The following is a 12718-nucleotide window of genomic DNA, read 5'->3' as shown; positions in this document are numbered from 1 at the left end:
GATCTGTGTTGACATAATGTTGCAATCAGAAAAATTAAAGCAGATAATTAGTTTATCAACTCTCTACAGTTAAAGCCAGAACAAATAGTGTTGGGAACAACCAAGATTCATTTGCCAACGAACATTCGGACAACTTCCTGTGTTAGGTGGGCAAAGTGATTTGATTCTCTATTTTTTCTTAAACCTGAACTGCCATTTTGCAACCAGTAGTTGGAGAGCATAACTCTAAAATCAAATTAGCTTCTTTATCACCCTTCAAGGCACAAATTAACCAGACAATTACTGAACGTCCAGTATTTTCATCCTAGATCAGTGCTTCCCAAACTATTTTCCAATGTGATCCTATTTTGCCACTTGAAAATTAATGGGACCTCAGATGCTGAAAGAAAAAAGCCCAATAAAGCGCATTGCAATATTATGTACTTAATTATTAAAATCTATCTATTATAGATCAACTTATAATGCATGATGTAAATATGGAAATCAGTGAAAATGGTCTTGTTTTTATGCACTCATGTAGGTTTCAGACAAGCTTTTTGCATTCCCTGGCACCAGGTAACCCAGTGATTCTCCTCATTCACATAGTCACAGGTAAGACAGCCAACGCCCACCAGTAGGGGAATATGGTAGCAGTTATTATCACTTAATAATTTTGTGTTTTCCTCACATATTTTTCAGTTCAAACTTGCTATTCTTGTAAAGGTCACTCCATTACATGTCACTACAATAAACTACTGTTAGGAGGAAGTCTATATAATTGTTTCTGTCCCCTTTCATATTAAACCCTGATAACTAGGAAGGAGACTCCACCATCATCTACTACACTGACCCCTACACATCCTCTGTCATCACCAATACTCACCAATATGAGAACTGACGCCTTCCCTGACTCTTAAGGTAAAGGATTTAACTCATTAAGCCTATTTTACTATACCATAACCCTGGAAATGGAAGCCTGCACTGACTTAGTAATCGATGAGCATTCCAACATTGCCATTGAACCTCAGTACACTTCCCACCCCTCGCCCTCAGATAAATTCCAGCCACGATCTTTTCATAATTCCCTCAAACACAGAGATTACAGACTATATCCATCACTATGGACAGGCCTTTGCTCACCTCTGAGACCCTGCATCTATCAACCTGACCCTCCCATAATCAATAACAATTGCACTGTACAATAGCTAACCCCCACCCCCCACCCCCAACACGACTATCCAATTCTTACCTGTGACTCTGGAAGTTCCAAGCATTCACTGTGACTAGTCCCTCAATTCAAACCCTAAGGCCACGCCATGGGCAACAATGATCTAATCCTGCAGGACAATCTTTATCCAACCATTCCAGCCTGAAAATCCCTTTGCCTACTGTAGTGATTGAAAGCAAGTGGACCTCGATGATGATGAGGTTCTTGATTGGGGTGTTAACCTGGTCCAATCAGGCTGCCCTGGCTGACCAATATAACCAGGAGATTAAAAATAAGCACTACCGCAGTTAAACAGGAGTAAAAAAAAAACCAGGAGATTAGAATCTCCTCGGGTCAGGGGCTGACTCCAAGCTGGCTGGCCACAGCCACTGCATTGCGGGGAAAGTTCTCTTGACCTGAGACATTGCCTTCCTTTCAAAAAAAGAAAAAAGAATGAAAAAATAAACAAAAACCAGAAGATTAGAATCGCCTCAATTGAGGATTGTCTCTGAGCTGGCTGGCCAAAGCCAGTGTACTGTATACAAGTAAATCAAGGGTGACTTGGTGAAGGGACATCATTCTCTGTTCAGTTATTTCAGCTACTGCGTAATGTGACCACATGATAGGTCCTATAGACTGCCGTACATTCCTGAACCACCCTCTTATGCCTTCATCCTAACTTCGGATTGTCTCTGTCCCTTGCATCTATCCCTACCTCAGACATCCTTCCTCTGTGCCTCCCTCCTCCTTCCTTGCCTCAGTCTGTTCTGTCCTGATACATTTTGTTTCCTGCCACTTGATCTCAACAAGGCCTGTTGCAGATCAATCAATGCTCCCACAGAGGAGAAAGCAACTGTTGTCCGTTCAACTCCAGCAAGTGCAATACCTTGTTAAGGGAGTTCTTGTGGCACAGTAGTAGTGTCCATGCCTCTCAGTCAGGAGGTCTGGACTCAAATCCTACCTGTTCTTGATACATATGTAATAACATTGCTGTACAATTTGTTCAGAAAATTGCGACAATATCATGTACAGCTCTCACATGAGTCATAATTCTAAACGGACATATTTCTTTGTATGGGGAATGTTTATTTCTGGTAACATTACCTTTTAATGAGTATGTATGACCTGCTAAAGTGTAGAAAAGGACTTTCCAATGCTTGCCACCAAGAAGCTTGACTGACCATCAAACCTTTAGGAAATTATTGTTTCATCCCATTCTCAGGAAGCTGATTTTCAGCCTCCTCTCACAATTAAGCTTCCTCGCCCATCAAACTTCCCACTCTTGGGAAAAGATTCCACTCAATGCTTTTCATTTGTTAATGCGTCTCGCTATCAATAATTCTGCACCAGTTTCAAATAGCCCAAATAGCCCAAGGAACAGGCACGGTGGCACAGTGGTTAGCACTGCTGCCTCACAGCGCCGGAGACCCGGGTTAAATTCCCGCCTCAGGCGACTGACTGTGTGGAGTTTGCACGTTCTCCCCGTGTCTGCGTGGGTTTCCTCCGGGTGCTCCGGTTTCCTCCCACAGTCCAAAAATGTGCAGGTCAGGTGAATTGGCTATGCTAAATTGCCCGTAGTGTTAGGTAAGGGGTAGATCTAGATGTAGATGTAGGGGTATGCGTGGGTTACGCTTCGGCGGGGCGGTGTGGACTTGTTGGGCCGAAGGGCCTGTTTCCACACTGTAAGTAATCTAATCTAATCTAAACTCTCAGAATTCCTGGACTACTGAGTCATTTACTCATGATTTCTTGAGATGGTCTTGTGTAATGGAAAGCTGTAGGGATCAAGCTGCCGAGCTGAGATAAGGTCCATGAGAAAGTTGCAATGGGGGGAGTATTGGGTGGAGGGGGAGAAAATCAGTGACTCATGGGTCAAAATTGTTGTTCATGTGTTGGCATTGGGCAGGACTCTCCTCAATGACTTGGTTGGAGAAAAAGAGAGAGTGACTAAGAGACGAATGGGGCCAGAGACCAGAGACTGCAAAGGGCCTTGGTGTGGGTCAAATTAGTGTAGGAGGGGGGTGCTTGTGACACCACCCTCTCTGATCATTTGGGATCATGATCCATGGTTTGGGAATCGCTGACTTGGATGTCATGCTGATTAACTGAGTGCATACTTTAGTAGTTCCCCAAAAACTAGACTTCCCATTACATCTGGACAATTAAAGAAAACATTAAAAAGAAAATCTGGATTTTCAACCAGTGTCATTTTTTGTGGTGCAACTTATAGTATCTTCACTATTGCATTTTTTTTTCCTGTTTGTGTTATAGTTTTATGAAAATAAAGTGCCAGCGTTGGAAGGTTTGACCTATAGGGAGAAGCTGATTAGGCTGGGCCAATTTTCCCTGGAGCTTCGGAGACTGAGGGGTGATCACATAGAGGTTTATAAAATCATGAGGGACATGGGTAGGGTAAATAACAAAGGTCTTTTCCCCACTTTAGGAGAGTCCAAAACTAGAGCAGATACAAAATAAAAACAGAGGTTGCTGGTAAAGCTCAGTAGGTCTGGCAGCATTTGTGAAGAGGAATCAAAGTTAATGTTACAACTTCCTCAGAACTAAACCTAGAATGTTAACTTTGGTTTCTCTTCACAGATGCTGCCAGATCTGCTGAGCTTTTTCAGCAGCCTCTGTTTTTGTTTCTGATTTATAGCATCTGCAGTTTTTTTCAGTTTTTATTAGAGCAGATAGATTTAAGGTGAGCGGGGAAAGATTTAAAAGTGACCAAAGGAGCAACATTTTCACACAGAGGGTGGTGTGTGTATGGAACAAGCTGCCAGAGGAAGTGGCGGAGGCTGGTACAATAGCAACATTTAAACAGCATCTGGATGGGTATATGAATAGGTTTAGAGGGATGTGGCCAAATGCTGGCAAATGGGATTTGATTAATTTCAGATATGTAGTCGACATGGATGAGTTGGACCGAACAGTTGGCTTCCATGCTGCACAATTATATGGCTTGCCATTTCCAGTCATCACCTTGTCCATTCCTTTGAGGTGAAAAATGTTGCAAATAACACTCACCCTGCCTAATGCATATCATTACTCTCTCATCCAATTTAATCAACTTTCATGTCCTTGACACTTGCATCAGCAAGTGTAATTGATTAGGAAGCAAAATGAAGAGGCAGACTCAGCACTATAGCAGCGACTCACCCAATACGGGCAGAACTGAGCCAGTTAGATTTGTTTTACATCTCTGGGGAGAAAATATTAATCAATTTAGTCTTTTAAAGGATGGACAGATACTTCAACACAAATAATCATCAGCATAAAAAGATGGATTAGTTCACTCCAACTGAAGATTACAGCTTTGATGGGATGAATGGTCTCCTTAGTATCATAATTCCCATGGCAACAGTTCAGCTGCAATGACACTCTAGTGACATTGAATAAGATTATATAATAAATCATTTTCTAATGTTGTTAACATTTGCATTCTGTTTCATCTTCTATCTTCATATCTTGAGCATTGCTATTTTAAGCATATGGTTAAAAAGAAACTCGGAATCTTGATGTATTGAAAAGATCAGAGCTGGTTGCCAATGAGCTGACAAATGTTTTGCCTGTTTTCACAAGTAGGAAGTTGAAATGTGGGCAGTATTTTAAACTGAAAGTCTGCAGTCCAAATTTAAGCACCTGTATTTTTACTGGCAGGGAAACATTTTGCCATTAATTTAAAATCAAACAGTTTAAAATCAAATAAAGTCAGATAAAGCTTCCAGGTACTCAACTTCATGAGAAGGATGGAACTTCCATTTATACCGGACAAGAGATGCCACTGTGGGGATAGTCACTGCAGAGGTGTACATTGCAGTATAGAAATCCCAAAGCAACTGGCTCAGCAAGAATTGCTTGGGACGTTGCAATTTCTTCGGGGTAATTATCTCAGATCTGGAAACTTCCAAACTTTCCCTACCACTGCATTTCAGAATTTCAGGGCATTGCAACTTATTTAGTGCTAGAGTTAACCCAGGAAAAGTTAGAGGATGCAAAACCTACTCAACTCCTCAGCAGCTATCAAAGTGAACATCTGCAATCTAGCCAAATCCGCACTTTCCCAATCCTTAGCCACTCCCAGTTCTTAACACTACCAGACCTGACACCTTTGAAGCCCATAGTTGAAGATCCCTGACTCTGGTGGACCTGACAACCCCTATCCTCTACTCTGCCTACCGACTGAAACCCCACCTGTGCCAATACCAACCAGACCTAAAACAGCTGAAGTCTGCGCCCCACCACCCACCAAAACTGACAGCCACCAATCCTGATCCAAACTCCCACCCCTGGACCCAAAGCAACATCTCACTACAGCCAACCTGATTCCATTGGATCCAATATCTGAAATAGGGCTCAGAGCCTGTAGGCTATGTTGTATTCCATAACTTCAAGCCTATCCAATGCACTTCACAACCTTTTAGACTGGAGCCACAAAGACAAATGTAGGGTGGACAATGTTTTTCTATCAAAATACAAGCTTACAATTTGGTAATGGTAAACATGGAAAGATTTTCATCTGCTAAAATGCTGTAAGCTTAAAAATCAGAATTGTATTTGTTAATTAAAATGCATACCTGTTTTCCACACTTTATAAACCCATGACAACTAGCAGCTAGAAGGACAAGAAATATCACCCCCTGCAAATGCCCCTCCAAGCCACTCACCATCCTAACTTGGAAACATAGTGCTGCTCCATCAGATTTTCTGGGTCCTAGAACACTTTGGATGTGTAGCTATACCAAATAGACTGCTGTGGTTCAAGAAGTTTGTTTATCACCACCATCTCAAGGACAATTAGGTATAAACAATAAACATTGTCCTAACCAGTAATGGCCACATCCAAGAAAGAAAGCTATAATCTTCATTTTAAGTATGTGTTTGCTTGTAAAAGATTTGGGACATCATGTATGAAGTCATAAAATGCGTACATTAATTTTTAGCCATTGTTTTACTGCAAAGAGGTGCAGAAATAAATTCAAGATTCTGAAAACATTTCATATATATGAGCCGACCTATTTCTCAATGTTGCTATTTCATTATTGCACACTCAGCGTCAATTAAATTTTATTTGCAGCAAGTAACCTCAGACAATGAAAAAAGGATTGAATGCCAAGCCAAATGTCTAAGTTTAAATATAATGATTGGGTGTCTCTGATACAGTAGACTGACTCACAAGCAAATAGCTCAATCTGAAGTGAGTGGAGTCACTTTGATGGGTGAAAGTTGATTAACACTGAAGGGGAAAATACGGGTAGCATGAATTTGCAAATGCCAGGTGTATTTTAGCTGTTGACATTTCTTCACACGCATGCAATGCATGTAGATTTAACATGTTGATGAATCAAATGTTTGTCCAAGGCAGGCTGCACCATGACATTGGTGTTAATTGAACTAACATTGTCATCTCAGTGATACAGAAGTTAATAGCAACAGAAATTAGCAAGAAGCGAAAGTTGGTGAAGAGCACTCCATCATTTGTGGAACTTCCAAGGATCCAGTGTGAGCAGGGCAACATCACTGCATCATAGTTCTTGTAAATATGCAATAGAATCTAACAAAAGCAGCGAAGCATAGAATGGTTGAGATGGGTTTGGGTTGGGAAGGTTATGTTGTGCTTGTACAGGACATTGGTTAGATCACTTTTGGAATACACTGTTTTGGACACTATGTGTTGGTCATTCAAGTAAATACAGCATCTCCACCAAGTCAGTATGCATGTTGTGACAAGGGCCATAGTGGAACAGATTATATTTCCTCAGCTTGATGTAGTCAGAGGAGGGAGGACTCCAGACAGTGTGTCCTACTGCATCCTGGCATGTTGTACTCTGCGCAATTGGAGCAGAAAATGAGGCAATGTGACTGACGTTCAGGAGCAGTTATCCAATTAGAAGGATGGGGACATTGAGCTGAAGGAAGTTGTCCTTGTGGATGGCAGAGGTTAGCTGGGCTCTACAAGGCAGTCAGGGCCTGATTCAGATCAGGTTCCAGTAGGTGAAAGCTGGATACAGCAGAGTTGCTTTGCATTGTGGGGTAAACTGCAGTCTCCATTCATTTCCTTTTTGCTCCCTGTCACTGGCTGACAATAAAAGCTCATGTCTGCACTTGTCAGACTGTGCTTGTCTCTATGTGATGTTGGGGCTGAAAATGTGTAGCTGAAAAACGCAGCAGGTCAGGCAGCATCCAAGGAGCAGGAGAATCGACGTTTAAGGGCTCTTGCCTGAAACTTCGATTCTCCTGCTCCTTGGATGCTGCCTGACCTTCTGCGCTTTTCCAGCAACACATTTTCAGCTCTGATCTCCAGCATCTGCAGTCCTCACTTTCTCCTCTATGTGATGTCCCCCTTCTGGACAATAAGAAGATGTGGATGAGGAGACAGTAATAGATACCCTGAAAGAATATTTAAATAGATGTCCCAGTGGACAATTAAAGTGAGTAGCCTAGTGGTTGAATGGCAATCAAGGTGAAAGAATGGAGTTGCATGTACCAGAGAATGTCAGCCACTTTGCTTATGTGCTCATATCCCTCTAAACCCTTCCTGTTCATATACGCATCCAGATGCCTCTTAAATGTTGTAATTGGCAGCTAATACCGTACATGCACCATCCTCTGTGTGAAAAAGTTGCCCCTTAGGTCCCTTTTAAATATTTCCCTTCTCACCTTAAACTTACACACTCTAGTTCTGGGCTCCCCCATACCAGGGAAAAGACCTTGTCTGTTAACCCTATCCATGTCCCTCATGATTTTATAAACCTCTATAAGGTAACCCCTCAGTCTCCGACACTCCAGTCTATTCTGCCTCTCCCTATAGCACAAATCCTCCAATGGCAATATCCCTGTAAGTCTTTTCTAAAACTTTTCAAGTTTCACAACATCCTTCTGATAGGAGGGAGACCACAATAGCACACAATATTCCAAAAGTAATCTAACCAATGTCCTGTACAAGCACAACATGACCTTCTAACCCCTACACTCAATGCTCTGACCAATAAAGGAAAGCATACTAAATGCCCTCTTCACTATCCTATCTGCCTGTGACCCCACTGTCAATGAACCATGAACCTGCAGCAGAAAGCAATGTGGCTGTCTCAACATGAGAATTTTTACAAGTTCAAAGTTTTTTTCCAAATGAGAAGGTAATGTTTATGTGGATTATGTGGTTTAACACCCTTGAAAGTTTAAGACGGTCAATGCCTTTGTCTATCAATGTCGCATTTAATTTGGTAATAAAGTTTTGGTTAATTTTCAGGAAAGGGCATTGATGTACATTGATCTGAAATATTATTTTGAGTCAGTCCATCCTTACACAAAGTGATGAGTGAATTCCTAAATTGGTTATGACTGCCCACATTGAACTAGGTATTTGCTTGAGGTGTGGTTCTATCTGTAATTCAAATGCTAAAGGTCACACGATTTGAAGAGGCCATTCTAATAGTTTATTTATGTCTAGTTTGTAAAATTGTTTACGAAAATTTTATAATATACTGAGGCATAGGAACATACTATGTGACTGTAAATCTAGTTGATTGTCCCTTCTTGCCCTCCTTGATCACTCTGAAATCTATGTCACTTATCTGTAGCCAGAAAATCTCCAACAATCGCTTCTCTTGCCACCTCCACAATTGTTTTGGCAGCTGGAGGCCTTACTTTGAACTTGTCACTCTTATATATCCTTGGTGTCCCTCACCAACATGTACTTTGGGTCAGCTCCCAGCAGCAAGCTGGCATCAACCAATCCTTTCTCTCACTATGTCCTTCAAACCCAATTTTACCTCAAAATTGTTTGACCTTGGAGTGTTGGATCAGTCACAATGCTTCTCGCTTGAAAAAAGAGATGAGGGCCAATTTTTTTTTTACATAGAGGCTGGTTCTCCTGTGGAATGAACTTCCTAAGGAAATGTTGGATGTGGGCAGTTACAATATTTAAAAGATATTTCAATAAGTACATGAATAGAAAGGTTTTGGAGGAATTTGGACCAGGAGCAGCCAGTTGGGACTAGTTTAGCTTGGGGTTATCTTTGATATGGAATGGTTGGACTGAAGGGTCTGTTTCTGTGCTGTATGACTCTATGACTGAAACGAGTGACTTTGAACCTGTCACAGACTGTGTCCCATTCTCATTGATTCCATTCTCCTGTGCCAGACTATTACAACATTGCAATTTTTCTTGGCCCTGATATGAGTTTCCAGCCTATATCTTTGACATGTAAAAGTCTTCCTGCTTTTACCTCCATTGAATTAAAATACATAAAACAAGGGATCGGAGGAAAGCATTTTTTTCACCCAGAGGCTAGTGCAACAAGTGGCCTGAGAGGGTGGTGGAGGCAGGTTTAGGAAACATCTGGACAAGCGCTGAAAATGTCAGAGTGCAGAGGCTGTGGGACAAGTGCAGTCAAATGGTGTTAGTGTAGTTTGAAATTTGTTCATCAGCATAGACATGATGAGCCAAAGGGCCTGTTGCTATGCCTAAAACTCTATGAGTCTAACGTCTGTTTAGTGTAGAATCATATTGGACTACATAGGCTATGTGACACAGGGATAGGCCATTTGGCCCTGACAGGTAGATGTGGGTACTGCAGATGCTGGAGATTAGAGTCAAGATTAGAGTGGTGCTGGGAAAGCAGGTCAGGCAGCATTGGAGAAGCAGAAAATCAATGTTCCGGGAAAAGCCCTTCATCAGGAATGACCACCAAAGCCTATCCCATCCTTCACATCTAAATTTATCACCCTCATCCTTTATTCCATTTTCTCCTCAGGCGTTTTTCCAACTTTCCCTTAAATCTATCCATTTGTGTCATTCATTCCCTCTGGTCAGACTCCATCACCGCCACAGGCATTTACTGTTGAAACCTTCAACCATGCCTTTTCTATGTCCTGGTTTCCTGGTTACAATGTTCCCCCAGCCTTTGCCTCTGCATCTACCTTTCAGAAAATGTAGTAATGTGTGATCTACGCTCCCATGAGTGAACAGTATAAAGCTTTATTGAGCTATAAACCATGTACAGAGGATAGCAAGAGAAGAAACAGACCACAGATCCAGATCCACGTGATCTAACGTTCACCATTGCATAGTTCCTTTCTCATGTACACAATAGCTATACATTTTAGGTATAATTCCACTGACTGTACAGAATAGATATCTGATTGAAAACTTTGCAATCTGTAACTGATCATATATCCATGTGTTTTATATAGATCACCCCCTTCTTGCCGATCTACGTAGGGCCTCAGTCCTTCTGATTTAACAATTATTTTAATCCTTGTGTTTAAATCTCTTTGTGGCCTTGTGTCTCCCCATCTCTCTATTCTTCAGAAGTGTGCACCAGAATCAAAACTTCTTCTTTTCATCCATTTAACAACCACCTCCCCCCTCCCCACCTCCAACCCCGACCCACCCACCCACCCACCCCTCCTCCCCACCTTCCTCTTGGCTTTGAAAATGTCCTTGAACAAGCTTTTGATCGCCTCTTATATTACCCCTCTTCCTAGCTTTACAGTTAGTCACTCTGCCTCTGTGAAGGACCTACTGACATATTTGATCTTAAGCACATTGTACAATTGCAAGCTTCTTTCTTTGAAGGACACGCACACACACACACACACACATGCACACTCGCACACACACACACTCATAACATGAGGAGATTCAGATGGGGACAGAAATCATATCGAAGAACCAAACAAAACAAGAACATTATAAATAATACTAGGCATGAGTCAACTCTGCTTTATAAGATAATATGTGACTTCCAGCTAGGTGCTATTAATAAACAATTAAGGGGCAGCTTTGGTACCACTTAGCATGGCTCCAAAACAGTTTTGGAAGTCCTTCTCTCTGATGCTCCTAAGGGAGGGGAAGGTAGGGCATGGGTTGGAGATTGCAGAAAGAACTTTGACTGTCCTGAAACCTGCTTAAACCCTGAAGAAGTTGCTCAGATTCCTCCAGGAGAACACAAAGTCCATTGTAGGGTTAATCTATGGCAAGTGAAATATTAATCTCTAAAAAAAGTAACACAACCATAAATAACTTAATATTATCACAAAGCAATTTTTAGTATTATATAAAACAATTCATACATTTCTGAAGAATGTTCTAGTGCTTTATTTTAGCGATAAATTTTGGGATGGTCTCATAAAGCACTAAAGACAAGTCAAGAACATTCCACCTTCATCTCTCATTTTATTGTCAGTTTTAAAAATATTGTGTTCCTGGGCCATGTATATTTTTAAAAATACTCTTTGTGAAAATGCCATGTATGATACTTTGAGAAGGAATATTTAAGTCCTGCTTCATGCTTCTGTCATCTGAATTTATTATTTCCTACCAATTGCTAAATTTGTCCTTCGACTTTCAGAGCTCATCTTCATGAAGCACCAGCACTAACTCCTCATACCCTAGTGCCTGCACACACTGTGACAAAGAAATCGCACACTGCAGCTGCATCCAGCATCTCAGACAAAAGGAAAATGAGACTGGACATGTTCTTAATATCTTAACTCAAAACAATGGATGGCAAGTTCAGAAATCTGAAAATACAGAATGAATTAATTCAGCCAAGTCCTCTAAATTGCATTCACCTCAGTGAGCTCTGTCCTTTCAGAGTACATCATTTGACAATACAATCAAAAAAGCTGAATTGAACGTATTACCTGCTTATTTCTACGCACACAACACAGCATGGTTTAATAACCTGCTGTAGACTAGGCAACTCCTCCCTGTTGCTTGACTCCACCAAACCTACACACACACTCCAAGGCACTCAGTCAGTCTGCCCTCTGACGCCCCAAATAAAATTTAACTCTGATCATTTACACTGGCCACCTCCCCCACTCCCCTGAGGAACTGTGACGAGGAAGTCATTGCTGGTGGTGGGATTCATTTTGCTGTTTGTGTGTAAACCCCTCCTGAAATTGACAGAATAAATTCAATTTGAACTGATTTATTCCTCCTTATTGGAAACAGTTGCTAGTTTCAATGCATTATTCATCATTCTTCTGTTGCACTTTTCAGATCACAAGTGGCTATGTTTTTCATTTCTGCTTGTATCTAGCAATGAGCAGGGCAATGAAACATAAAAGAATGAGGCAACAATTAATTGAAATCGGAAGCTGTATTTTTTAGATTGTGTTAGTCAGTAATTTCTTGATGTGAGTCTTTGTTTAAGTTCAATTGTTGAAATTGCTGTAACTATTGGGTATTTGTGTATTCCAGTTTAGTGGGGCACTAATTGGCTGTAGATGAAAGGATCAGTGTGTTGCAATGACAGCCTAGACTGTGCTGTCACATTACCTAATGAATACAGCACTGATGCTATCAGACTTCCATCATTCTCGATCCTTCACTTTAAGGGAAAGTACACCTTTTAGCATCCAGCTGTTTTGCTTCAGTCTGGAAGTTTCAAAACTGAAAATGCTAACACAGGAGGGTTTCAATAGCAAAAGCTATTAAGAGAGAGGATTTGATCTCTAAGACAGGGCACCCAACAGCATTTTGAAGGAGAGGGGATATTCCTGAAATTGTGATTAATGTTGGAA

At 41.2% G+C, this 12718-nt stretch overlaps 1 protein-coding gene across 1 annotated transcript in view; it reads right to left on the bottom strand.

The window, feature by feature from the left end:
* Positions 1 to 11944, bottom strand: part of LOC140494118 (neuromodulin-like) — a 154099-nt gene extending 142155 nt beyond the window's left edge. The window contains exon 1 of the mRNA XM_072593122.1: positions 11834 to 11944. Within this exon, the coding sequence (XP_072449223.1) occupies positions 11834 to 11863 (30 nt within the window). The 5' untranslated portion in view covers positions 11864 to 11944. The remainder of the gene's footprint in view (positions 1 to 11833) is intronic.
* Positions 11945 to 12718: the final 774 nt, after the last annotated feature.

This window comes from Chiloscyllium punctatum, chromosome 23 (genome assembly GCF_047496795.1).
Source record: "Chiloscyllium punctatum isolate Juve2018m chromosome 23, sChiPun1.3, whole genome shotgun sequence".
NCBI lineage: Eukaryota > Metazoa > Chordata > Chondrichthyes > Orectolobiformes > Hemiscylliidae > Chiloscyllium > Chiloscyllium punctatum.
This window is presented reverse-complemented; position numbering and strand designations above follow the sequence as displayed.